Source organism: Chanodichthys erythropterus, chromosome 4 (assembly GCF_024489055.1).
Source record: "Chanodichthys erythropterus isolate Z2021 chromosome 4, ASM2448905v1, whole genome shotgun sequence".
NCBI classification, from domain to species: Eukaryota; Metazoa; Chordata; class Actinopteri; order Cypriniformes; family Xenocyprididae; genus Chanodichthys; species Chanodichthys erythropterus.
Genome location: NC_090224.1, coordinates 13,468,509 through 13,494,610, shown reverse-complemented (window position 1 = coordinate 13,494,610; position 26,102 = coordinate 13,468,509). Strand labels below are relative to the sequence as shown.

Below are 26,102 nucleotides of genomic sequence, written 5' to 3'. Positions count from 1 at the left end.
AGATCTTGACAGGCCGATTCATTCAGAGTGTTTGGACAACGTTTCCATTGGTGTTCCAGTGGAGGTTATTTCGAGGGGCTTGTGTTGTCAGCTGTTGTCTTGAGTCTTGTTGGACCCTCCTCATGTCTCTCTGTCACTCTGATAAAACTGTGGACTGGCTGGTTCATTGTCCTCCTTTTCTATTCAAACCTGAACAGACACGTGTAGGGTAAGTCTTGAGCTTCACTATTATATTTAACTTTATTTAATGTTGAGCTGAATGTCACAAGTGTGTCTTTGAGAAAAATGTGAGTTTTATTTGGCTGTACATTTTGTTTCAGTCCATACAGTGTGGTTTCGTTATTGTGATTTTTGGAATGACAATAATATGAAGACAAAGTCTCCAGTGCAATAATTCTGTCATTTTCAAATCAACGTATGAGCAAAGTAATTGTATGTCTTTTGCATTTCCCAAAGTTAGTCTAAACTGTCTGCTTCTCTCTTAGCCTCTTGTTTTAAAGGTATAGTCTACTGATGTTTAGAACAGTCACGTTTTTTTCCACTTTGCGTAAAACTGCCATCATTGACATCAGAAAGTACGTGGCTAGAATAAGAAATAGCTTGTCCATATTTAGAGGGTCCAAAAATAGCATGTGGCTTCACAACAGGTGCCATGTTGCAGAAGGAGGAGGGGTGATGGGATAGGAGGAGGAGGAGTGATACATGCACATGGGGTGGAAAGAGGGCTATAATTTTAACCTGATAAGCAACAGAGCTGGGACATAAACAACCTCTGGAATCTCAGAGTTCATTCCACATGAAATCAGCCGTGTAGAGCTGAAGGGCTTCAGGTCTGGCGCTATCTGTGACACATCAGATTTAGAGGCTCAGAGATACTCTGCCACTGTGATTTGTGCTATTTTCTCTGCGCCCCCTCCCATAGCCTTGTGTGTCACATGCGGCTCATTGCTTCTCTTCAGATGTCCACTCAACATGGAGGCAACTTACAGATCAGATGCGACTTTTTCTATGGCTGGCATTAAAAAAGTTCAAGAATTAGCCTATATATATATATATATATATATATATATATATATATATATATATATATATATATATATTAAACAAAATTGCACAAACATGCATTGCTTCAAATGGCATATTAAAACTGGATATGTTATTAAAAGTAGTACTCACATTTAATGTGAAACTTGAGTTTAAGTCAGGTAGGAACACAATAATGTCATATATAGAGAATACGAATCTGACGTCACGCCGCATTGAGTTCTGGGTAACTTCTTTGTTTATCCGCCATCTTGACAGGATCGCGTAGCCTTTCCGTTATTGAGTTTAGGGCAGTAATTTGTTTTCTGTCATGATTGTGAAAAATGTCACCATTGTATGTCATTAATGCTGCATCGATAATTGTGATAGTAACCCAGATCATCGTTCTGAGAGAAAACAAGACAGTGAAAAACGTTTTTTTTTTGTTTTTTTTTGCCTTACCTTGGTGTAAAAACAAGGTCGAGGGGATGACGAGAAGACGCCGGATGGCAAATCTATTATTAATGGCACTGATTAAACCCACTGCTTATCACTCAATAAAAGATTTTGAAGATTTTGAACACATTTTCAAGTGTTTTTGAACGTTTTGATTTCGTTTGGTTTAATATTTAACATTACCTTTGTGAGTCTGACTCTCACTGCGCCCGTGAATTAGCAGAACTTGAGAGGAAATTCAAATGCTAAACAAGAAAAACGCTTCATGTGACAAACAAACAATTCTGCATATATTTATTAAAGCATACTGTGTGGAGATAGGCAAATGAGTCAAAAATATGAATGCAACACGTTTATATCTTAAACTGTTTCCTCTCATGTCCTCTCAAAAAATGCTGCACTTAGACTGATATTAAAGAGACCAAATTCGATTCACAAATAAAGCACATGCAGAAAAACGGATGAGACCAAAATATAAACTTTCAGTAGCCTACTTAAAATGCAAGCATTTATACATTTTCTTCATAACGGTTTTATAAAGGTAGGAAATTGCTTAGTGTGGTTGTCGTTTGTTAAAATAAATATAAAAATACAGTTTATTCGTGTCCGTCTGTCCGCTGAATTTGACCCATAGCCTAATCTCTGATTCTCCTCATCTGTGATCGTGGAAAAGGGGAATTACAATGGCAATTCGTGGGCCTACTCAATATGCTCGTTTAAGCATCAAAAAACGTTTCCAACAAATAAATGAATAAACTTTCTCAGTGTGTTGATCACATAGATCTACAGCTATGGAAAAAATTAAGAGACCAATCCAAGTTCAGAAATCAATGTTAAGTGGTCTCTTAATTTTTTCCATAGCTGTATTTGGATATTCATACGATGGCTGAAGCAGCGGTGAGCGTCCAGCGTGTGACACGGTAAACAGATCAACATTGTAAACGAAATTCTACAAAACATCAGTGAAAAAAATAAAATTAAATAAAATGATATGCGCCTGCCCCGCGACTGTCACCGCTGCCACTCGATCTGTCACAGATATACGCGCCAGTCACTCGACCTGCCACGGACAAACGCGCCTGCCCCGTGACCTGCCACCGCTATCACTCGACCTGCCACGGATAAACGCGCCCGTCACTCGACCTGCCATGGATAAACGTGTCTGTCAGTCGACCTGCCACGGCTATACCCTCGTGCTCCGCGGCCTGTATACGGTCACGCCATCTATGCTTAAAATGTATTGGCCTCTACATGAGGTTGTGTGGTAGGTTTTAAGTGTCGGAAGAAATATTTTTCAAATTCTTAAAAAATAAATAATATGAAACTGTTTACTGCAAACTTCACCTGATTCTTGTTATACATGTTCCCAATTAAGTACCTGCACTGTGGTGAATATCATGTTGTTTTACTGTTTTATTCTTTAATAATTATATGTCAAAGTAATAGACTACCTACAGACATATTTTAAAAATTCATAAAAATATGAAATCAAATTGTTTTCTACAAACTCCACCTGATTCTTGTTCTAGATCTCCCCAAGTTTGGTGATTTTCATGTTGTTTTTCTGTTTTATTCTTTAATAATTATATGTAAGTAGCGATGGTTCATTCGAAGTTTACTCAAGTGGAAGAATGTGACTAATAAACTTAGCACTATGCATTATATTTTTAAAAAGTAGACTATCTTAATATCAAAACCTTACATTTTCTCTGGACTCAATGATAAATACATGTCTGACCGTTGGAACGAACCAAAAAAAAACCCTAGAAAATCACATTCATGACGATTTATGGTGATTTTATTTCCGTTAGACCTTTGCCTACATTGACTCTGATGCATTAAAGAGGAGGGGCTCCCCTGTTCCAAGATGGCAGCTCTATTGACGCATTCGTTCCAATGAACTGCCGTAGCCAAGGCGACATCTAGTGTAGGCTAAATCTATGGCTGTTTCTCAATATGCGTTCTTCAGCGATCTTGCGTCCTTGTGTTCTTGCTTTACGTCATCATCAACCGTCGAAGTTCATTCCAACCCTGCGTTCCAATGTCCATACTATCCATCCTAAATAGTATGTGAGATTAAAATAAGTGTGTCCCAAAGCATAGTATGTTGAAAAGAGTATGCCAAAAGTCCCCGGATGGTCTACTATTTCCGGTAGATTTTCGAAGTGTGGATCCGTGCACACTATAAAGGCTAATATTGCCCACAACCCATTGCGCATTGGACGAGGATTCAGTTCAGAACTACAAACACGAGTAAAAAGTGTTAAAAAACTACAAAACATGGCGGATACGCGCGATCGACCCTGAGAGATTTGAGTGACTAATAATCATTTTAACCTGATAGAAAATATATATTTAATGTTACCCGTGTTATTTTTCATCTGCAAATACCAATGTGGACTTTTATAAAGATCCGAATGGCCATTAACTTTTAAATGCATCATTATGCATAAATATGAGGACAGTTCTCCACATGAAAGACCCGCGACTGCAGATCAACGTGCTGCATTTCTCTCCGATACGGTAGGAAATGAACTAAATGAAATGTGGAGGATGTAAGATGATTGACAGGCCAGTTTACGGTGACAGGATGCGACAGAGAGAATTGACGCGATTGTATGACGTGTTAGTATGTCCCAAAGCTTGTCTACTCTTTTGCTACACACTCAAAAGTAAGTACTTTTTGTTCACAGAAAGAGTACATACTTTTAGGGCGTAGTATAAGTAGGCGAATTGGAACGCAGCACAATACTCAAGAACGCAAGAACGGAGGACGCATGAAAGTACCCGGATGTGTTCTTGATATCGAGGATGCATCGAATGCAAACTTGAGGCAATCGAACCGTTAAAAATCCCAGAAGACGCTGCGGCGGTCGACGTACGGAAGCCTGCTTTGAAGTTCTCGTGAGATTCCAGCTACAAGCTCGCAAACGTGACGGCTCGTGAAAGTAAACCGTTTGTTTTGCTTAATTTTAATAAAATGATAACAGAAAGCCTGCAGTATTTTTATTGACATATAAAAAATAATCTTAACATTGACAAAGCATGACAGCCAAAGGCTACTCATTTTCATAAATACACGCGGTGAAATAAAAAGATAATTTGAAAACAATGTCTATAATTATATGATTTTTTTTTTTTTTGAACAGGTTATGACATTTGTTTGTGATGTTATGTTGTATTTACTGTGCATTAGCCACTTATAATATGCTGGGACGGTCAGTTGGTCAGTTGAGCAACAAGATCGCAGCACATCTCAATTCTCAAATGATGCGTTCTCTGTCCTCGCGTCCTTCCGAGATCGTTCTTTCAAGGTCGCCTGGCAAGACCGGACTCCACGAGAACGCAAGTCCGTTCTCTGCGTTCTTGGAATTGAGAAACAGCCTATGTTCCATTGCAACACCGGCGCCCAGCAGCGGCCCTGCGTTTCCGCCATTTTGGGGTCAAAGTGAGTCGGCAGCCCACTAGTTTCTATGGCATATCAGCTGCTTTGTTAAAAAAAAAAAAAAAAAGTAATTTTTTTTTAGCAAGGAAGAAAAAGTGTTTCCACAAAAATATTAAACAGCACAACTGTTTCAACATTGATAATAATAAGAAATAATTCTTGAGCACCAGATTTTAATATAATGATTTTGACAAGATCATGTGACACTGACAACTGGCATAATGGCTGCTGAAAATTCAGCTTTGACATTATAAGAATAAATCACATTTGTAAAATATATTAAAATAGAAAAAATATGTTTTGAATAGTAATAATATGGTAATAACAATATTACTGTTTTTATTGTATATTGATCAAATAAATGCATCCTTGGTGAGCATAAGAGAGACCGTCCAACCCCAAACTTATGTATAGTGTATATTAATAAAATCTCTGTATAAAACAGTATCATTACATAGTAGGCTACACAAAATAAATAAATGATTTAAAAATAAACAAAATGAATACATAGAACTAATTAAATTGGCCATCATTATTGTACAGACAAATTACATTTCCCTCCAGTTATTTCCAATTCTCAGTTTTAAGTTTTCAGTTTTAAGACACTTCTCTGTTATTAGGATTGTTTCTGCCTCAGGCAAATACATTAATCAAATGTTCTTTCATTTGCCCAAATTTGAATTCACATTTCTTACAAACAACCTCATGCATTTCAAACACATATTCCTTCTATTTATGCAAACATACCACAGACTGGCCAAAAGCCATCCGTCTTCAGTTTAGTGGCTGGTGATTTCAGGGAGTCATATCAAACCTCTCTACAAGTAATGCATAATCACTTCTCATTAATTTCAACAGTCTCATTTCAGCATCAAGCCAAGAGTGTAATCAAGGAATTGGCTGTTCTACCTCTGCTAATCAATCTGCTTTCTTATGAAGCACTTTTATGATATATTTAACTTGATTTTTTGCAGAAGATGATGGAGGGTAGTGACCAGACCTCTGAGAGCGCCAATGAACAAGTCGATGGCAGTGAGGAGCAGTTAGTGGACCCCATGGAGGACTTCAGCAGGCAGCTAGAGGATATAATCAACACATATGGAGCAGCATCCAGTCTGATGCAGGAGCAGATCTCTATCCTGGAGTCTGAGGAGAAAAAGCAAGAGGAGGTGAAGGCTGATGAAGAGGCAGAGCCCAAAGAAGCTGCTGCCAGCCCAGAGAAGGAGCAGAAAGCTGATAAGAAACTCCTCAAGGGCCTGGGTGAGGAATCTGCACTTCTTCTGTTAGTTTGACAAACAGTGGAAACGTTTTGAGATTAAACAGACAAACTAAAAGACTAAACCTCACAACGAGAATTGCCATTTGATCAGCATCAAAAAATGCCATCCTCATAATGAAAGAAAAAAGAAAAAACAAACAAACAAACAAAAGTCTATAGAAAAATGTTTTTAATAACACATTAAAGGCTTAGTTCATCCAAAAATGAAAATTCTGTCATCATTTACTCACCCTAATGTCCTTCCATTCCCGTAAGACTTTCGTTTATCTTCGGAACACATATATCAGAAAAAGATATTTGTAATAAAATCTGTCCCTCCATCTGTCCATGCAATTACCACTTTGATGCTTCAAAAATGTTTATAAAGATCGTAAAACTAATTTATATGAACTGAGTGGTTTAGTCCATATTTTTTGAAGAGACATGATCACTTTATAACATCTTGATTCATATGAATTAGTTTCATGATCTCTTCATGAACATTTTGTAGCTTCAAATTGGTAGTTGTATAGACTGTCAATGGAGGGACAGACATTCATTAAAAATATCTTCCTGTGTGTTCCGAAGATGAACGAAAGTCTTACGGGTGTGGAACAATGCTATCTGATGACCAATTCTTACGTATTTTACGAGGTGGCTAATTCGTATGAGGTTAGAGGTAGGTCATTCGCACAAATTCATACGAATTTGGCAACTTGTAAAATACGTACGATTTAACAAACAATGATTCAGGTTGTACAAATTAGACACCTCTTAAAATACATACAAATTGCCGTGAGATCAGGTTGTGTGGAACGACATGAGGGTGAGTAAATGATGACAGAATTTTCATTTTTGGGTGAACTATCTCTTTAGATAAACTTTATACGCGCTACCATTCAAAAGTTTGGGGTCAGTAGATTTAACTAGATAATAGAAATAAAGTCTTTACTGTCAATTTCGATCAGTTTAATACAGCCTTGCTAAATTAAAGTATTAATTTCTTTTAAAAAATTGTACTGACTCTAAACATTTGAACAAGTGACACAAATGGCATCCATTTTGTAGAATGACCCACATAGCAGAGATTACAGTGCGATTACTGATTACTGTTTTATGTTTGAAAAATAATGTCATATGCAGCATCTCTCAATCACACAGATGGAGCCATAAACAGTGATTGGGTTTTTATATCAGCAGGATGATCAAGTGCCATGAGTGCAGTAATCAACTGTTTGGAAAATTTCCATTCTCAAGAAAAGGGTCCTCACAAGCCCACTTCACCATCAAAATACTGACAGACACACGTGCTTGACTTAATTTTCTGCCACACTCTTGGGCTTAAAGGAACATTTTTACACAAGAATGAAAATTCTGTCATTATTAACTCAACCTCATGTTGTTCCAACCTGTGGAAAATTTGAATAACGTACAGTATACTGTACTGGTCACTCATTTCAATTCAGTTACAATGAACAAGTGCAGAAGCTTTCAAGATTCAAAAAGAACACATAAGTACCATAAATGTATAATAAAATATAAACAATTGGTCCTTATGACTCATGCTCTATATTTCAGTTCTTCTGAAGTATAAATAGTTTGGTGTGAGAATGTTCAAAGATCAATTGAGCTTGTAGCCATTGCAACTGAGTCATTCAGTGAGTCAGTGAACAGTGAACTGGACCAGCCTTATTTTAGTTTTGTGAACTGGATCAATAACTCATTCAACGATCAGTGAATAAAACTTAACATTTTAGTATGCGTACACAAAGCTTATTTGAACCAATTTCCCAGCTAAAACAGGGAATGTTCTCAGAACTTTGGCCTACATTGCGGCAAAGTTCTCTCAAAGTTATGAAGAAACGTTCTTACAATAATGTTAATAGAATGTTCATTCAAAGTTATCTTGTCTTTAATAATGTTCACAAAAAACGTTTTATACATTGTTCACAGAACTTTTTTCCTTAAGTATTCTGGATGTTCGTTTAACATTTTTTTAAAATGTTACTACTTGTTTTAGAATGTTCAGAGAACATTCAAAAGTAACATTACCAAAATATTTGTAAAATTATAAAAAGGAATGTACCCTTAATGTTTGCATTAACAAAAAAAAAAAAGGTTTTAAAACTTTTAAAGGGTTAGTTCACCCAAAAATGAAATTTCTGTTATTGATTACTCATTTTCATGCCGTTCCAAACCTGTAAGACCTTCGTTCATTTTGAAAAACAAATGATGAAATCTGAGAGCTTTCTGACCTCCCTATAGACAGCACCATCATTTTTAAGGCCCAGAAAGGTAGTAAAGACATCGTTGTAAACACAGTGCAGCGCTTCCAAGTTATATGTCAGAATGCCGGCTCGTTATTGGCCAGCTCCTGCGTCAGCAGCACACGCATGTGTCTTGCTGCTCATGTGTACAGCGTCGGCCAATAATGAGCTGTCATTCTGACGTAGAACGTGGAAGCACTGCACTGTGTTTACAACGTGAACAGTTTAGGAGATTGACGGGGAAGAGAAGAAATTATTTTTTATTTTATTTTTTTTTTATTTTTTTTATTTTTTAAAGGAAATAGATTTATTGAACAAATGTGTTTGTTGAGAATGACATTGAGCAGGTGTTTTCTTTTTTTTTTCTTTTCAATAAAGTTAATAGTAGCAGTAGTAATAGCAATAATAATAATAATAATAATAATGATACAGCCATTGATAGTAAAGATAATAGTAGTAATTATAATAGCAATAATAATAATAATAATAATAATAATAATGGAAATATTGATACAGCTATTAATAATAAGGTTTTATAAAGCTGCCTCTGACACCCCTCATGGCCATGGGATAGGATAGACCCCCGTCAGCGTCATGTTGCAACAGTCTATCAAGGTGAGGTGCTGCGAGGGCCAGGGTCCCAAACCCCATACTCAAGAGAAGAAATTATTGAATAAAGTCATTATTTTTGTTTTGTTTTTGCACACAAGAAGTATTCTTGTCACTTCAAAACAATAAGGTTGAACCACTGTAGTCACACTATCTTTTTTTAGTTTACTATCTTTCTGGGCCTCGAAATTGGTTGTTACGACATTGCTGTGTATAGGGAGGTCAGAAAGCGCTTAGATTTCATCAACAAATATCTTAATTTGTGTTCCGAAGATGAATGAAGGTCATGTACTTAATGACAGAAATTTCATTTTTGGGTGAACTAACCCTTTAATAAACCAGACGTTTTGACGGTTCAGAGAACATTCGGAAACGTGAACAGTAGCAAAATGTTCTTAGAACATATTTTTGTTAGCTAGTTTAACAGTGCTTTAATGACGTTTTTGTCATTTTGAAGCTTTCTATAGAAAAAAATAAAATCATACAGGTTAGGAACAACACGAGAATGAATGAATAACCTAATGACAGAATTTTCATTTTTGGATAAACTATCCCTTTAAAAGGCTGTGTATTATCTCTTGAGTCTTGTTTGCTTTTCTCAACCTTTTTTTCGTACTAAAAATGATCACGCTGTGATTTCACCACTTCTGCCATTGATTTATTTTGAAGCTTGCGTGCAGAACTCTCCCTTGTGTGTTTCTGCTCATCTCCTTTATCTTTTCATTCTCTGATCTGAACGGAAAACGCTTGTCTCGTAGGTAAAGAGGCCGCATCCTTATTGCAAAGTCTAAACAAGCTCGGCTCACCAGAAGAGAAAGTGGAAATAGTGTTGAAGAAATACACTGAGCTGGTGAGTATCCAGACCTAAGAGAGAGTGGCACTCTCTGAACAGTTTTCACCACAGGCAACAACAATGCATAGAGGACAGTTAAGAGGAAACAAACAGAACACAAACCAGACGGACACAGAGAGGAAATAAAAGAACTCCTGGTGTGATGTTAAGAGTGGTTCAACTGATACTGCAATGACCTAAATATTCAGTGCCCCGGGCTGAATAAGCAAGTCTGAACACAAGGCCATATGCCACACAAGAAAGCCACAACACTCTCTTCAATTTCAGAACACCGAGATAACGGCAGGGTCACATAAAGCAGAATGCATAACAGAAGACTACAAGTAATTCTCCCAGTTCTGACAATACCAGAGCTATACAATCTTTGGGTGTGGGAAAACTGAAAAGTCGGTATCCTGTCATTCCAAAAAATAAAAACCCCAGACAGACAGACATTATTTAAAGCAGCTTGTCAGAGGTGTTAATGTGGTGCATAAGGTGATGCATGGATCACACCTGTGTGTGTTTTGTGCATATTGGGCAGGTGGAGGAACACAGGACTGAGAAGAAACAGCTGGAGCAGCTTCAGCAGAAACAGGGACTTCTGGTCAAACAGAGAGATCAGCTTCAGTTTGAGCACAGTCGTGCCATCCTGGCCCGCAGCAAGCTTGAGATGCTCTGCAGGGAGCTTCAGAGACATAACAGGACACTGAAGGTGAGAACACTATCTACTGACACCTTAAGAAATCTAAGTTTTGAAGGAAAGTTAGGCTGTTACATTGGTATTACTATTTTTCCCAGCCTTAAAATGCAGCTTAATCATCTTAAGTTGTTTCTGAGGCAGGGAAATGAATTGCATTTAGATTATGAAAAGAAACAAATTAAATAAACTATATATGATAAGAAACAAACATTACTTCTTTTAGAAATAATAAACATGTATATTTCCATAAACCATTAAAAGATTTCAGGGTCAGTGTGATTTATTTATTTATTTTTTAATTGCTAGTTTTATAGCAAGGATGCATTAAATTGATCAAAAGTGACAGTTAAGACATTTATAATCTTACAAAAGATTTCTATTTTAAATAAATGTTGAACTTCAAAAGAAGTATACTGACAAAAATGTGTCACTGTTTTCACAAAATACTAAGCAACACAACTCTTTTCAAGAAATCTCTCTTGAGCACCAAATCAGCATAATCGAATTATTTCTGAGTGATCATGTGACACTAAAGACTTCACTTCAGCTTTGATGTCACAGTAATTGCATTTTAAAATATATTAAAACAGAAAACAGTTATTTTAAATTGTAATATTTCACTTTTTTTAATACAGTTTTACTGTATTTTTGATCAAATAAATGCAGCCTTGGTGAACATAAGGAGCTTCTTTCATAAACATTAAATTATTTATTTAATATTTTTCTTTGATTTTTTTTATTTTATTGAATACGCAGTGCTGTGTGAATTTGTTGAACACAAAAGCCCACTGTTGAATTTTTAAAGGTGCCATCGAACGTTTTTTTACAAGATGTAATATAAGTCTAAGGTGTCCCCTGAATGTGTCTGTGAAGTTTCAGCTCAAAATACCCCATATATTTTTTTAAATTAATTTTTTTAACTGACTATTTTGGGGCATCATTATATATGAGCTGATTTATGCTGTGCGGCCCCTTTAAATCTCGTGCTCTCCACCCACGGAGCGCGCGCTTGCCTTGAAAAGTGCATAAACAAAGTTTACACAGCTAATATAACCCTCAAATGGATCTTTACAAAGTGTTCGTCATGCATGCGTCGGATTATGTGAGTATTGTATACTGTTATATTGTTTACATTGATTCTGAATGAATTTGAGGCTTTGATCCATGGCTAACGGCTAATGCTACACTGTTGGAGAGATTTATAAAGAATGAAGTTGTGTTTATGAATTATACAGACTGCAGGTGTTTAAAAATGAAAATAGCGGCTCTCTTGTCTCCGTGAATACAGTAAGAAACGATGGTAACTTTAACCACATTCAACAGTACATTAGCAACATGCTAACGAAACATTTAGAAAGACAATTTACAAATATTACTAAAAATATCATGTAATCATGAATCATGTCAGTTATTATTGCTCCATCTGCCATTTTTCGCTGTTGTCCTTGCTTGCTTACCTAGTCTGATGATTCAGCTGTGCACAGATCCAGACGTTAATACTGGCTGCCCTTGTGTAATTCCTTTCATAATGTTGGGAACATGGGCTGGCATATGCAAATATTGACTGTTACGTAACAGTCGGTGTTATGTTGAGATTCGCCTGTTCTTCGAAGGTCTTTTAAACAAATGAGATTTATATAAGAAGGAGGAAACAATGGAGTTTGAGACTCACTGTATGTCATTTCCATGTACTGAACTCTTGTTATTTAACTATGCCAAGACAAATTCAATTTTTCATTCGGGGGCACCTTTAAAACAAAAATATTATCATTCAATTGTCTCATATTTATTTTAGATAATACTGTATTTTGGGGGTCATTTTGCCATTTTTCCATTCCTAAACTAAAAAAGCTTTTTATGCGCAATTCAGGAGTGATTTCATCTGAAATAGATAACACCACAATAACAGAACTTATAGCAACTTCTTGTTTGACTTCATGTTGGTGACTGATGAGCTTGACTTGTTGTTCTGTTATCTTGTCACTCAGTGTTTTGATTGCTGAGATTGAGTCGACTCAACTTCCTTCTGAGGAAACGGTGTCTTTGAGCCCAGTGGGACGTTACTGCAGTGGCTTTGTGTCTCTGCCTCGATCAGACACAGACTTCTCAGACTCAAAGCACTGCTGACAGGTCACTATGACAAGAGGGATAGTGTTACTGAGCTTCAGTGGCATTTGCCCTTCTTTTATAAATCAAAAGTCAAAGAGAATGTCTCACTGGCTCAGATCACACTGCAAAGGCCATGGCCTCCTGTTCTACAGTATTGTTGGTGCTAGAGACTACATCTAATTCCCAAGACAAAAGATATTTTTTAGGAGAAATCTGCTGAATTCGGAATAATAGATTTAGTGCAACTCCTTAAAAAGATATTTATTTAAATTAATAGTACTTTTATAAAAAATACATAAATTGATATACACTCTAAAAAATGCTGGGTTAAAAACAACCCAAGTTGGGTTGAAAATGGACAAACCCAGCAATTGGGTTGTTTTAACCCAGCGGTAGGGTTAAATGTTTGCCCAACCTGCTAGGTAGTTTTATTTAACTCAACTATTGTTTAAAAATTACTGTATTGCTTAATTAAAATTAACCCAAAGTATGTTGGAAATGAACATTTATTAATGTTCAATGAATAATTATTAAACAATAAACATTTATTAAATTGCTTATTAATACATGTATATTAATAAACTATTAAACTATTCAATTTATATTAATAAAACATTAAAGCTTAATAATAAACATTCACCTTTTGTCTATTATTGTTGTCTCTAATTGCATCTGGTTTTTAATTTCCCAACTATTTTGGGTTCATTTTAAGCTAGCCATATAGCAACTTTTAAATTATAGATGATTTAAATAAAACTACCGAGCAGGTTGGGCAAACATTTAACCCAACCGTTGGGTTAAAACAACCCAATCGCTGGGTTTGTCCATTTTCAACCCAACTTGGGTTGTTTTTAACCCAGCATTTTTCAGAGTGTACACTTGACTCCAGTCATATATTAGTAGGCTAATAAAAGTGATTTTATTTTACATGGAGCAGTTGAGATTACATGTTGAGATCATGTGATTCACTAAAAAGAGCTGTTTTATAAGAGTCAACAGGCTTGTTCGACTACATGCAGTGCTGCGCAGACCGATCGATGTCTGACTTGAAGCAGTGCATGCCAGTTAGAAATTTAGTCTGACTTGAGACAGCGCCGACGCCATGTGACTGTGACGTAAGGCAACAAAGTACGACAAGAGCAATTAGTCGAGAGCAACTGATGACGACACAGCTGGCCAGATTCACCACATGACAATGATAACATGTGTTTTGTGTTTATTCTGACACCTTCAATTCCACTAATGAAATCCCGCCCTGCAGCTAATTTCATTGGTTAAAGGGATAGTTCACCCAAAAATGTCATTATTTACCCACCCTCATGTTGTAAGAGTTTCTTTCTTCTGTTGAACACAAAAGAATATATTTTAAAGAATGTTGGTAATCATACAGTTGTCGGCACTATTGACTTCCATAGTATTTTTTTTTCTACTATGGAAATCAATGGGTGCCGTCAACTGTCTGGTTACGTTTAAACGGTTAGTTCACCGGAAAAATAAATTTCTGTTATTAATTACTCATTACCTCATGTTGTTCCACATCTGTAAGACTTTCATTCATCTTCGGAAAAATTTAATCAGAGATGTTTCTGATCCCCAAGTGAAAGCAATGTAATTACCACATTTAAGGTCCAGAAAGGTAGTAAAGACATTGTTAAAATAGTCCATGTGACTACAGTGGTTCAACCTTCATGTTATTAAGCGGTGAGAATACGTTTTGTGTGCAAAAACAAGACAAAAATAATGACTTTATTCAAGAGTTTCTTCTCTTTAGTCTTTTCTTCCTAATGTAAACGGTTAAGAATATAAAGAGCTACAACCTGATTTGTGAAGGCCTCTCTCAGCTGAGCTTCCATTTATTCATATTTATTTATTCATATTTATACATAGTTATTCAGCACATGAAATGTTCCAGTTGTCAGATATAGTGGTCCACGCATGCTTTTTCACTCTGCCAAACAATTATGTAGCCTTCCAAGAGACAACTTCACCTCTGTTCAGTTTACGTAATGTATGTTTACGTAATATGAAAGATGTTATGAATCTTGTGCAAAACACCTGGAGCCATTTTCTCTTTGCAGTTCAGCAACTGATTCCAGTCTATTTGCACTATTCAATGAACAGGTGCTGGAGGACTTTGTAAGAAAAGGGAGCGGTTTCTGTCTGTGGTTTCTTCTCTTTTTTTCTTTTAGAAATCACACAATTCTGATATTTTTTTCCTCACAATTGTGAGTTTATAATCCTCAATTGCAAGTTATAAATCATATAGACCGTAAGGCCTATTCACACCAAGAACAATAAAGATAAAGATAAATAGTTCTAAAAATCGTTCTAAATATAAACGAATAGCAGAGAACATATCACAGCTATAACGATAACGATAGAGAAAAGATATCGTTGGGATCACTTTCAGAGCGATTTTTTTTCCCAGCTGTTGAACGATAAAACACTGACAGCCAATCAGAATCCGTTCTAATTTAACGGCTCGCACATTTAAAATGGCAGACGACATTGTGGAGAAGTTAATCGCTGAGGTCCAGAAAAACCCACCACTGTTTGACAATTCAAACACCCTTTTCAAGGATACTTTAAAGAAAATGACTATGTGGAAAACAATCGGTCATACCCTCAAAATAAATAGTGAGAAGTATTAACGAAGAGATTATTTTGCCAGGCTAGCAAACTATGTAAAATAAAATGACCTCCGGTATCCAGCGCTAGTTTCCTTTAAAGTGTAAACTGAAAAAGACAAGGTGTTGTTTTTATTCCACTTCGTCAGCTAAATTCACTGTTAGATTAGATCGATTACACTAGCTATTCATTCGAAACATAGCATGCTGAGGACATCTGCTGGTTAAAGCCTTGTAAATGCAACAATAACAGCAAAATGTAACATTAGATACTTTGAAACTGCATCACGTGAGCTTAGAATAAACCTTTATCATTCGTTGTTGGTGTGGACGCAAATACAGTTATCATTAGCTATAGTTATCATTAGCTATAGTTATCGTTCTTAGTGTGAACGGGCCTTATAGGGTAGCGCCATATTTTTGGCAGGAATGAAAACGAGGCAGTGAGGGACAATTTGGTTTTTCTCTTGCAGTTTATATCTCACAATTCTGAATTCATAGAAATTCACAAATACTTTTTATTTATTTATTTATTTTTAATTCTGTGGCAGAAACCAGCTTCCATAGTAAGGTGACTTTTTCTAATTATGTTTGTGTTGTTGTTGTTTTCTCCTCTGGGCATTGAAGATATTAAACTCTTGCACTACTATGAACTCTGCATGTCTTTGGAAGTTGATGCTATCCCTCCCTAGAGGCTGGCTTTGACCTTGTTCACTCCCCAATCAATTTTATTCAAGTATCATAGAAGCCATTAATGAGCAGGTCAGAGCAGAACATCTAAGCCCTGTGTGTAGGTGCGACTCTCAGCTATGATGATGGTAAATTAGATTTAATCTGGGGTCATTTCCCTTGTGCTAATGCGAGTATGATTCATCTCCCTTATGAGCTTGCGTAGTGGTAGAACAGCTTCACCTTTCCCAGATGGGAGCTTGAGACTCATGCCATGTGTAAACACAGGCAAGCAAACAGCTTCAGCCCTTGAGAGGAACGTTCCATGCTTGGATTCCTTACGATTAGCTGAGTCAGGCTTCTCTGAAACAGGAGCTCATGTTTATAGAGCGCACACATGGGATGGCAGACCTGTTTAGCCTTCACATGTTCAATCCGAGATACTAGGAAAAGATTATATTGTTTATCTTGTTCCACAAATCTAGATATTATAGAGCATGATATGTCATTAACACCATTTGATTATTAATGTTAACTGAGTGGTGAAGATTATTCTTCACCACTCAGCCCTTGTAAGGTAAAGTGCAGTTAAAAGATGACCTTTTTTGTTGGTACAGTGGAGTAGCAGTTGAATATATTGCACCTGCTTTGAATATATTGAGCTATGGTGCTCATGTGGGCCTCTCAGGTTCAAGTCCAGCCTATAACATGTCGATTCCCTCTATCACTTCAATTTCCTTTCATTCTTGACTATATCAATCAAATAATGTGGTAAAAGCCATTTACAAAGGTTGTTCCTTATTCACTTTTATTAAAAATAATACATTTAAATCACACATTTTTAATGTTTTGATTTTTTTTAATATATTTATTTTATATATTTACTATATATTTATATATTTACTAATTCTCAAATGCCTTTTATATAGATGTTAATGTTAATAGATGTTAATCTTTTAATCTATGCTAATATGAAAATATAAAATTCCATCGTGGAAATATTAGAACATTATATTATATTATATTATATTATATTATATTATATTATATTATATTATATTATATTATATTATATTATTATGTTTTTAATTATTGAAATAAACATGTACCGCATGTATCAATAATTTTCACACAATAAATAATGAAAATGTACATGTATGTACATTTTTAATGCATGTCCATTAGTTGTAATGTAATTTCAACTTTCAGTTTTCATTTTTTTTTTGTAATTTATTATTTATTTCACAATTTATTTGTCATTTGTATTAGTTTTTTAATATTTCTGTTTAGTTTTAATTCAATTTTATATCAGTTTTAATAATTATAGTACTCCAACTTTAACTTTATTTCAGTTAGTTTTTTAAGTTGAGGTTTTTCATGTAATATTTATATTATTTCAGGTTTAACAAAAATATTTCAGTTTCAGTTAATGACAACCCTGTAAGTGAAGAACATGATTAAAATAAAATATGCAATTTTATGAGTGAAGAAAACAAACAACAACAGATGTCAAGGTAAATATTGCCTTTTTGTCATTTCCAATCATGATCTCAAATATTACAAAATATTACTTAATTGTATGTATTTAAAGAGTTAGTTCACCCAAAAATGAAAATGATGTAATTTATTACTCGCCCTCATGCCGTTCCACACCCGTAAGACCTTCATTTATCTTCGGAAAAACAAATTAAGATATTATAGTTGAAATCCGATGGCTCCGTGAGGCCTGCATAGGGAGCAATGACATTTCCTCTCTCAAGATCCATAAAGGTACTAAAAACATATTTAAATCAGTTCATGTGAGTACAGTGGTTCAATATTAATATTATAAAGTGCCGAGAATATTTTTGGTGTGCCGAAAAAACAAAATAATGACTTATTTAATGATGGCTGGCAGTTTGACACGTGATCTGAATCATGATTCGATACACTGATTCATTATGCTCCGATGCTTCCTGAAGCAGTGTTTTGAAATCAGCCATCACTAAATAAGCCGTTATTTAGTTTTTTTGGCATACCAAAAATATTCTCGTCGTTTTAAAATATTAATATTGAACCACTGAACTCACATGAACTGATTTAAATATGTTTTTAGTACCTTTATGGATCTTGAGAGAGGAAGTGTCCATTGCTCCCTATGCAGGCCTCACGGAGCCATCGGATTTCAACTAAAATATCTTCATTTGTGTTCCAAAGATTAACGAAGGTCTCACAAGTGTGGAACGGCATGAGGGTAAGTAATAAATGACATCATTTTCATTTTTGGGTGAACTAACCCTTTAAGCTACATATAATGCCAACCATGAGACAAGCCTTAATACGAGTCAACCATTTTAATCCACAAATGTTTATAATGTAATTTCCACCACAGAATGCTATCAAACACAGTACATAATTTGCGAATCTCACACTACATCTAGATTGCTTTCATCACTTAAGGCTACATATTCCCAGGTTTCCCACATATTTCCGTCTCTCTTTCTCCCTGCAGGAGGAAAGTCTGCAAAGGATGCGGGAGGATGAAATGAAGCGGAAGGAGATCACCGCTCATTTCCAGAGCACGCTGGTGGACATTCAGAGTCAGATCGAGCAGCACAGTAACCGCAACAACAAGCTGTGCCAAGAGAACAGCGAGCTGGCCAGCAAACTCAAGACCATCATAGAGCAGTATGAGCGGAGAGAGGAGGTACAGACAGAAATCAACACACAAGACTATACAAATCTGTACACATAAAATCTAGACCGGAAATGCATTAAATCCACAAAACAAACGTGACAACAGGTTCACCTTTCAAACTGTGTTACTGCTGTATAACAGAGCTTGTTTTCAGCTACACTTCTGCTGCTGCACATCACTGTGCTGTTTACACAGGCAGTGTGAATACTGTAACCTGTTAATATGGGCCCAAAAATAAATAAGTGCTTGTGGTGTGAAGCAAACTGAAGACCTGTGCAGCCAGTGTAAAGCGGAAGCCAACCAAATGAATTGACCATTTCAAACACCCCAATATCTAACACATCTGTCAAAGCGATTCAGCCACAAATCCATTTAAAGCTGCACCCCAAGGCATAGTCGAGATTAGATTTTGCTACAAGTATGTGTGCACCATAAGTGATTGTAATACATTTTAAAATGCATCTGATTGGATTTTGTTCTGGTCTATCTGAAAACTTTAATGGAGCCTTTACTGGGATTCCAAAGTTATTTCAAACTCAGCACTGCACTGGTTAAAAGTGTGTCATAATTAACATTTTGTAATGACATAAGAAGTTTCTTATGCTCACCAAGGCTGCATTTTTTTTTTTAGATCAAAATTACAATAGAAAACAGCAATATTGTGAAATATTATTACAATTTCAAATTGTCTATTTTAATATATTTTAAAAATGTAACTTATTCCTATGATGGCAAAACTGAATTTGAAATCAGCATCATTACTCCAGTCTTCAGTGTCACGTGATCCTTCAGAAATCATTCTGATTTGGTGCTGAATTATCATAAATTATTATTGATGCTCAATAGTTGCTTAATATTATCAATGTTGAAAACAGTTTTTCCTGTTTAAAATTTTTGTGATACATTTTTTCCAGGATACTTTGATGAATGAAGTTCAAAAGAACAGCATTTATTTGAAATAATAATAAAAAAAAATATTTTGTAACATTATAAATGAGCAATCTTTACAGTCACTATGCATAACAAATGTGTGCATCTTTTAGAGCTCGAGTCTGCAAGAGCTAGGCAAGTTTATTTATAAAGCACATTCCATACACAATGGTAATTCAAATTGATTTACATAGAAAAGGAATTAAAATAATCACAACATATGCATAAGAAATAAAAAATATTATGCCTGACTACCTGAATCACTAATTTCACATGGCAGAGGAAACTACATCTTCACACTTTCTAAACCTGCGATATGCACAGCAGAATCTTGAATTTTTTTACTTTGACTTAGTGATTCACACCCAGTTTGACAGTGAATATATTGCTCCTTGTAGAACACTCTTGTATTCTGTATCTAATCACATGAGGATCGGCCTGTGGAATGACAAGCGTGATGTGAGGGGAAGTTAAGCTCAATCTGTCATCCTGATGGGTACCACAGAGAGTGCTCGCACACAGCTGTGTGTTGGGCTAAAACAGACCCTGTCTTTCAGGCAAGAATTTAAATGACTCCAGATCAAATTGTGCTGTGTGTCTCTACTGCCCTCTGCTGGCTGAAGTAGAGACACACATCTCATGAGGAAGGTGCATCATGCTCAATGTGATTTAAACAAGAACATGTTCCTGGAACAACATCCACCAATCGCCACCCTCTGATTTTAGCTGTAAAAGAACGATTTACAACGAAAGCTGTTCCAAGAACAACAAAGGATGTTGATCCTGGAATATGTTGTGGTTGTGAATATCAGGTGTATCATGATGATGGTAGAGAATTCTTTATTGTTAAAATGTTGTATGCATTGATTGATGCAGATAAGGGTTCATTTCTAAGAACTGTTTACTGACAAAGCTGGAAAAACAAACACTAGGCTATAAAATTCCATAGATGCCCTGTTTTCACTTTCAGATAATATCAATCGGTTTCCACATGCAAGTGGTTTCAGACAAAAAACACGTTAAAATGAGTCACCCATTCTTCTTTTGAAAAGTTTTTTCAGATCTCTACAAAGCTGAACAGTTTTAGCAGTTTCAGTCTTTTGATGCAAAAAACTTTACTATCGTTGTAAGTAGAAGTGACGGGTGAAATAAAATATTTACAATCAATAAAATGATTTAAGGATATCTGATATGTCCCCTATAAATATTCTTCCCTGTGTGTTTTTTATGCAGACTTTAGAGAAGATCTTCAAACACAGAGATCTACAGCAGAAAGTGTCTGATGCCAAGCTAGAAGAAGCCAACATGCTACTCACTCAAGCTGAAGAGAAGCACAAGAGAGAGAAAGAATATGTAAGACAAGCAGACACAGATCTCCTGTTTTGGCTCTTCAGATTTGCCTCAAGTAAAATGAAGAGCAGACAGATTCATTTGCATTTGCTTACAATGAATTCATTTACAAGCAGGGTCTAAAATTAACAATCATCAAGTGCCAAATTTAAGTAATAATTGGCTTGTGGAGGGTGATTTTATATTTTACAATTTCATTTTTTAAACACTTGCAGTCTGTATAATGCATAAACACAACTTCATTCTTTAGAAATCTCTCAAACAGTGTGTAATGTTAGCTTTAGCCATGGAGCACTATCAAACTCATTCAGAATCAAATGTAAACATCAAAATAAACACTGTACTTACGCAATTAGACACGCTGCATGACGAACACTTTGTAGAGATCCATTTTGAGGGTTATATTAGCAGTGTGAACTTTGTTTATGCTGTTTAAGGCAAGCGCGAGCTCCGGGGGCGGGGAGCGTGAGCATTTAAAGGGGCCGCAGCCTGAATTGCCGCATATTTAATGATGCCCCAAAATAGGCAGTTAAAAAATTGAATAAAAAAAAAAATCTATGGGGTATTTTGAGCTGAAACTTCACGGACACATTCAGGGGACACCTTAGACTTATATTACATTTTTTGAAAACACGTTCTACGGCACCTTTAATGCAGCTCAGAGGTGGCGTGAATGAAAGATTAAAATTACACTCTAAATATGAAACTAAAACCACCAGTAGGTGGCAGCAAATCATTGTCTTAATGAGTGAGTCATTCAGTTGTTCATTCAACCGATTCATTCAAATTGCTGATTCATTCAGGAACGAAGCAAGTGACTGTCGTTATGAATGGGTCAATGAAATCATTGGCTCACTCGATTCATTAAAAGCAGTGGATTAATTCAGTAATGAAACACTGCTTTGTTTTTGGAACTATTTTCATTGGTGAAATTAAGCAAAAACAGACAATACTGACAATATTGTGCCTAAATGTAACTCAATATTAACTTCTTGTTAATTGAACTGTAGTATAAAATCCATATCTGGTCAATTTTCTCAAGTGTAGAAAAAAGTTCATTTTGGACCCTGATTATAACAATGTTTTAATGAAACTGAAAAATGTCACATGTTAACATCTCACCATTTATGTTGTTAGTTGCTTAAAGAGGCTATTGAAAAAACAAAGAAATGCTACGCAATGAGGGAGCAGGAGTTACAGATGAAGAAACAGGTAATGGCAAGTTCTTGGTCTCACCTTTTTGTGTGTGTCTTGTGTTTAACCAGTTACTCACTCAGGCTGCAGAGTGGAAACTACAGGCTAAAGAGCTGAAAGAGCAGCACACAGTCATGCAGGCCCAGGTGAATATCTACCGCTGTGGCTATACCCACAATCCCGCACTCTCTTCTCTAGCTGTGGCGTTTCTCTCATGAGCTGTGTGACAAACCACAAAAACACAAAATTTATATTTAAAAGGCAATTTACAGTGCTCATGCATAACCATTAGGTACAACTGCATTAAATGCACTGTCTGAATGCATTTCAGTTGAGATGGATAAATTACAGATGGATTTTGATGAAAAGCATGAGAGCTTATGAGGAACTTTTAAGTGCTTAAAGAAAAAATGCAAATTTGGATTAATCATTTACTCACCCTTATGTCATTCCAAACCTGTATGACTTTCTCTCTTCGGTGGAACGCAAAAGGAGAAATTATATTGGTCGCTTTTTTCATGCAATGACAATGAATAAGGACTTATCATAAAAGTGCCACAAATCAGTATGATTTGAGAAATATTATCATTTTGAACAGAGAAATCATGCAGATACTGATTAATTCTGTAATGAAATGAACGTGACAACATCTTACTGTCTCTGAATCACCACAAAGATGAGCTAATTATGGTGATGACTGTATGAAGACTTCCTGCATCTCACCGCTCTACTGCGACAACACGAACAGAAATATATGATGTCAGTAAATTATTACAGTTCACAAGTGCCTAACATGCTAAACACTAAATAAGACCTGGATGAATTGATTCACCACTGCTGTTGTGAATGATAAGTAAAGGTAAATGATCACTTATTTAAAGCTTTGTGTTTTTTGAATGGAACATTTGCCTTGACTAAATGCAGATATATTGCATAAAGTGCACACTGTAAAACCAGATAATTTCAGAATACTCAAAACATTTGTGGGAACCGATTACCTCAAAACATTTAAGTAAACTAACTCAAAGATTAAGTTAGTAGAACTTTACATTTTTATTTTGTACTACACAAACATGTTAACTACTGTATGTTAATTTAATGTAATTGAAATATTGAATAAACTATCTCATACAGGTTGTTTGCATAAATATCATATTTATAGTAAGCAACAGCATACAAGCGTGCTAATGTAACTATCAAAGAGACTACATACTTGTATGTACACAGTTAAACACCATGCAGTATATATAGCCTTGAAGTTTTGCAGCCCATCATCAACCTAACCGCAGGCTCTACTCTTCACCACAGTGGTAACCCTACAAAACTGCAACATTACAGAAACCCCTGTAAATCCCAACATAACAGAACATTAAACACGAACACATCTCTCCCTATATTAATCTTAAATTATTAATCAAAAACACACAAAATAACAATAATTTCAACATTTATTCTCCTTATACAGACTGATGCAAAGTATGCTGGGGAACTAGAAATCGGGTGCATCTCAGTTTAAGTTCAGCTCAATACAATCAAATTTTGAGTTCATGTAACTTTTTCTATTAAGTACAATTAAACTGTTCGATTTTACAGTACAGTTGCAACATCAGTGATTAATTATTTCATCTTTACATTAGGCCTGAATGAATGAAAGAATGAATGAATTTTACACAGCAAATAACAAATTTGGAACTAATTTGGATTGTTGAATTCTAGATCTGTGAAAACCTTGACTGTTCTTTTTCCAGTCTTTTTCAAGTGTAGTGTGAAAAATAAGTTAAGGATAAATGTCAACATTCTTCGTCATGCATGTTTCTCTTACTGTACATGGATTTAGGCATTATTTTACAAAGCTTTTCTGAAGAATGCTAATTCTAATTCTTTCTCTTTTTTTACAGCTTGTGTTGTACTCCCAGAAGTTTGATGAGTTCCAGAACACACTAGCGAAAAGCAATGAGATTTACGTCACTTTCAAACAGGAGATGGATAAGGTTTGTTGTGTTGCACATTTACAGTCTGGAGCTGACAACTAATAGGAAAACAATGCAATAAACGACTTCTTAGTTCTAATTAGTCATTTCCAATTACAAAATATCTAAAAATCCTTAAAACAAGAGAAACAATTTTACTTGAGAAGCAACACTGCATAAAATATTAAGACTTGTTTCCAGAGAATGTTTCTTTAAAAGAGTATTTTGTCATTCCCCCTGCTTGTTTTTCATTTGTATATACTTAAAACAAGTGAACAAATCTGCCAGTGCAGTAAGACAAAATACACTCACATTAAAGATACATCGTCTGGAAATATGCATATTTATGCGCTGTTGTTTCATGTATCTTGCTTCAGGGATTTTTAGATTTTTTAACAAGAACAATTAGGCAAAAATGCTTGCTAGGAATAGGATTTCTTTGCTGTGAACAACTTTAAATGGCTTTGTCTATTTTAAGGCATATACCTCTTAGAAAATGCTGATCACATTTCCATTTGAATAGATGACTAAGAAGATGAAGAAGCTGGACAAGGAGTCAAACACATGGAAGACGCGGTTTGAAAGCTGCAACAAAGCTCTTGTTGAAATGATTGAGGAGGTAACTCACGCACACGACTTGTCAGAATTTGACCGTTAGCTTTGCACTTACTAACTGATCAACTCCACTCCATCAGAGATCAGAAAAGGCCAAGGAGTTTGAGCTCTTCACTTTAAAAATCGACCGTCTGGAGACTCTGTGCCGAGCCTTGCAGGATGAAAGAAAAGGTTTGTACAACAAGATTAAAGAAATACGGCATTCAGAAAAGGAGACCTTGGCACCTGCGGTGGACATTCCCCAAGTAGATGAGCTTCTAGAGCTTGTTCAACTTCCTATCCCGGCTCCCAACCCCATGTTGACTGCAGAGATGGAGAGGCTGCGAGTGGAACAGACCCGCCTGCAGGATTTTGCAGCCTCCTTGGTGAGTCCCATAACAGATGATGCTGAAGAATCAGATAGCGAGGAAGAGGAGTCAGCACAAGAGATTCCAGTGATCACAGAGGCTCCCCAACTTGAGTCCATCAAACCATTGGATAAACTGGAATCAACACAAGAGGAACCCTCTGCCGCAGAAGAAAACAAACCTGAGATTGTTACTGTAAATGAAGAGAAGCCATTAGAGCCAACAAATCCTGAACCCGCCAAACCTGAGACGGAATCCAAACTTCCTCAAGAGCCTCTACAACCAGAGATCACAGAAAAACAGACAGGAAAACAAAAGTCTGCCAAAGAGGAACCAAGCCAGGAAGAGGTGACAAAAGCAGAAGAGACGGTCGAACAGGAATCCACTCAGCCAGAGCCTGTCATGAAAAAAGAAGACAAAGATGAAGCTGTTAAACCTGAGATTCCTGAACCAGAGCCGCCCAAACAAGAGCCCCTCAAAGAGGGGCACAATCAGAAAGATGAAGCTGTTAAACCTGAGATTCCTGAACCAGAGCAGCCTAAACAAGAGCCCCTCAAAGAGGAGCACGATCAGAAAGCTGAAGCTGGTAAACCTCAGATTCCTGAACCAGAGCCGCCCAAACAGGAGCCCCGCAAAGAGGAACACAATCAGAAAGATGAAGCTGTTAAACCTCAGATTCCTGAACCAGAGCAGCCTATACAAGAGCCCCTCAAAGAGGAGCACGATCAGAAAGCTGAAGCTGCATCTCAGGGAGCCAAAGCACCACCAACAAAACCTAAGGCCCCAAAATCCCAAGAGGCCAAAGCGAAGGCCAAAGCTCAGCCTAAAAAACAAGGTTCTGCAAAGAAGAAAGTTTCTGCTAAGGGGCCGAATAAAAGCTAAGCAGAAATGCTTATGTTTTTCCTTTAAGAAAGTTTACTTCAAAGATTAATTCCTTGCTTACTGAGTGTAATTTGTAATACTTTCTCAAGTACCCTTAAATAAACGTCTAATGTTCCTAATCCTACATAATGTTCTCTTT

The 26,102-nt window shown here is 36.1% G+C and overlaps 1 protein-coding gene across 2 annotated transcripts; it reads left to right on the top strand.

Annotated features, from left to right (window-relative positions):
* Positions 1-58: 58 nt before the first annotated feature.
* Positions 59-26,102, top strand: txlnba (taxilin beta a). 2 transcript variants are annotated; one of them, XM_067384169.1, is made up of 10 exons: positions 59-208; positions 5,899-6,184; positions 9,817-9,908; positions 10,435-10,605; positions 18,490-18,684; positions 20,839-20,958; positions 22,221-22,295; positions 24,048-24,140; positions 24,643-24,738; positions 24,815-26,102. In XM_067384169.1, exons 2-10 carry the CDS (start codon positions 5,902-5,904, stop codon positions 25,961-25,963), a joined length of 2,274 nt encoding a protein of 757 aa, XP_067240270.1. In that variant the 5' UTR covers positions 59-208; positions 5,899-5,901; the 3' UTR covers positions 25,964-26,102. The 2 variants fall into 2 exon arrangements, with proteins under 2 accessions (XP_067240270.1, XP_067240269.1); XM_067384168.1 differs by lacking the exon at positions 22,221-22,295 and adding an exon at positions 22,093-22,167.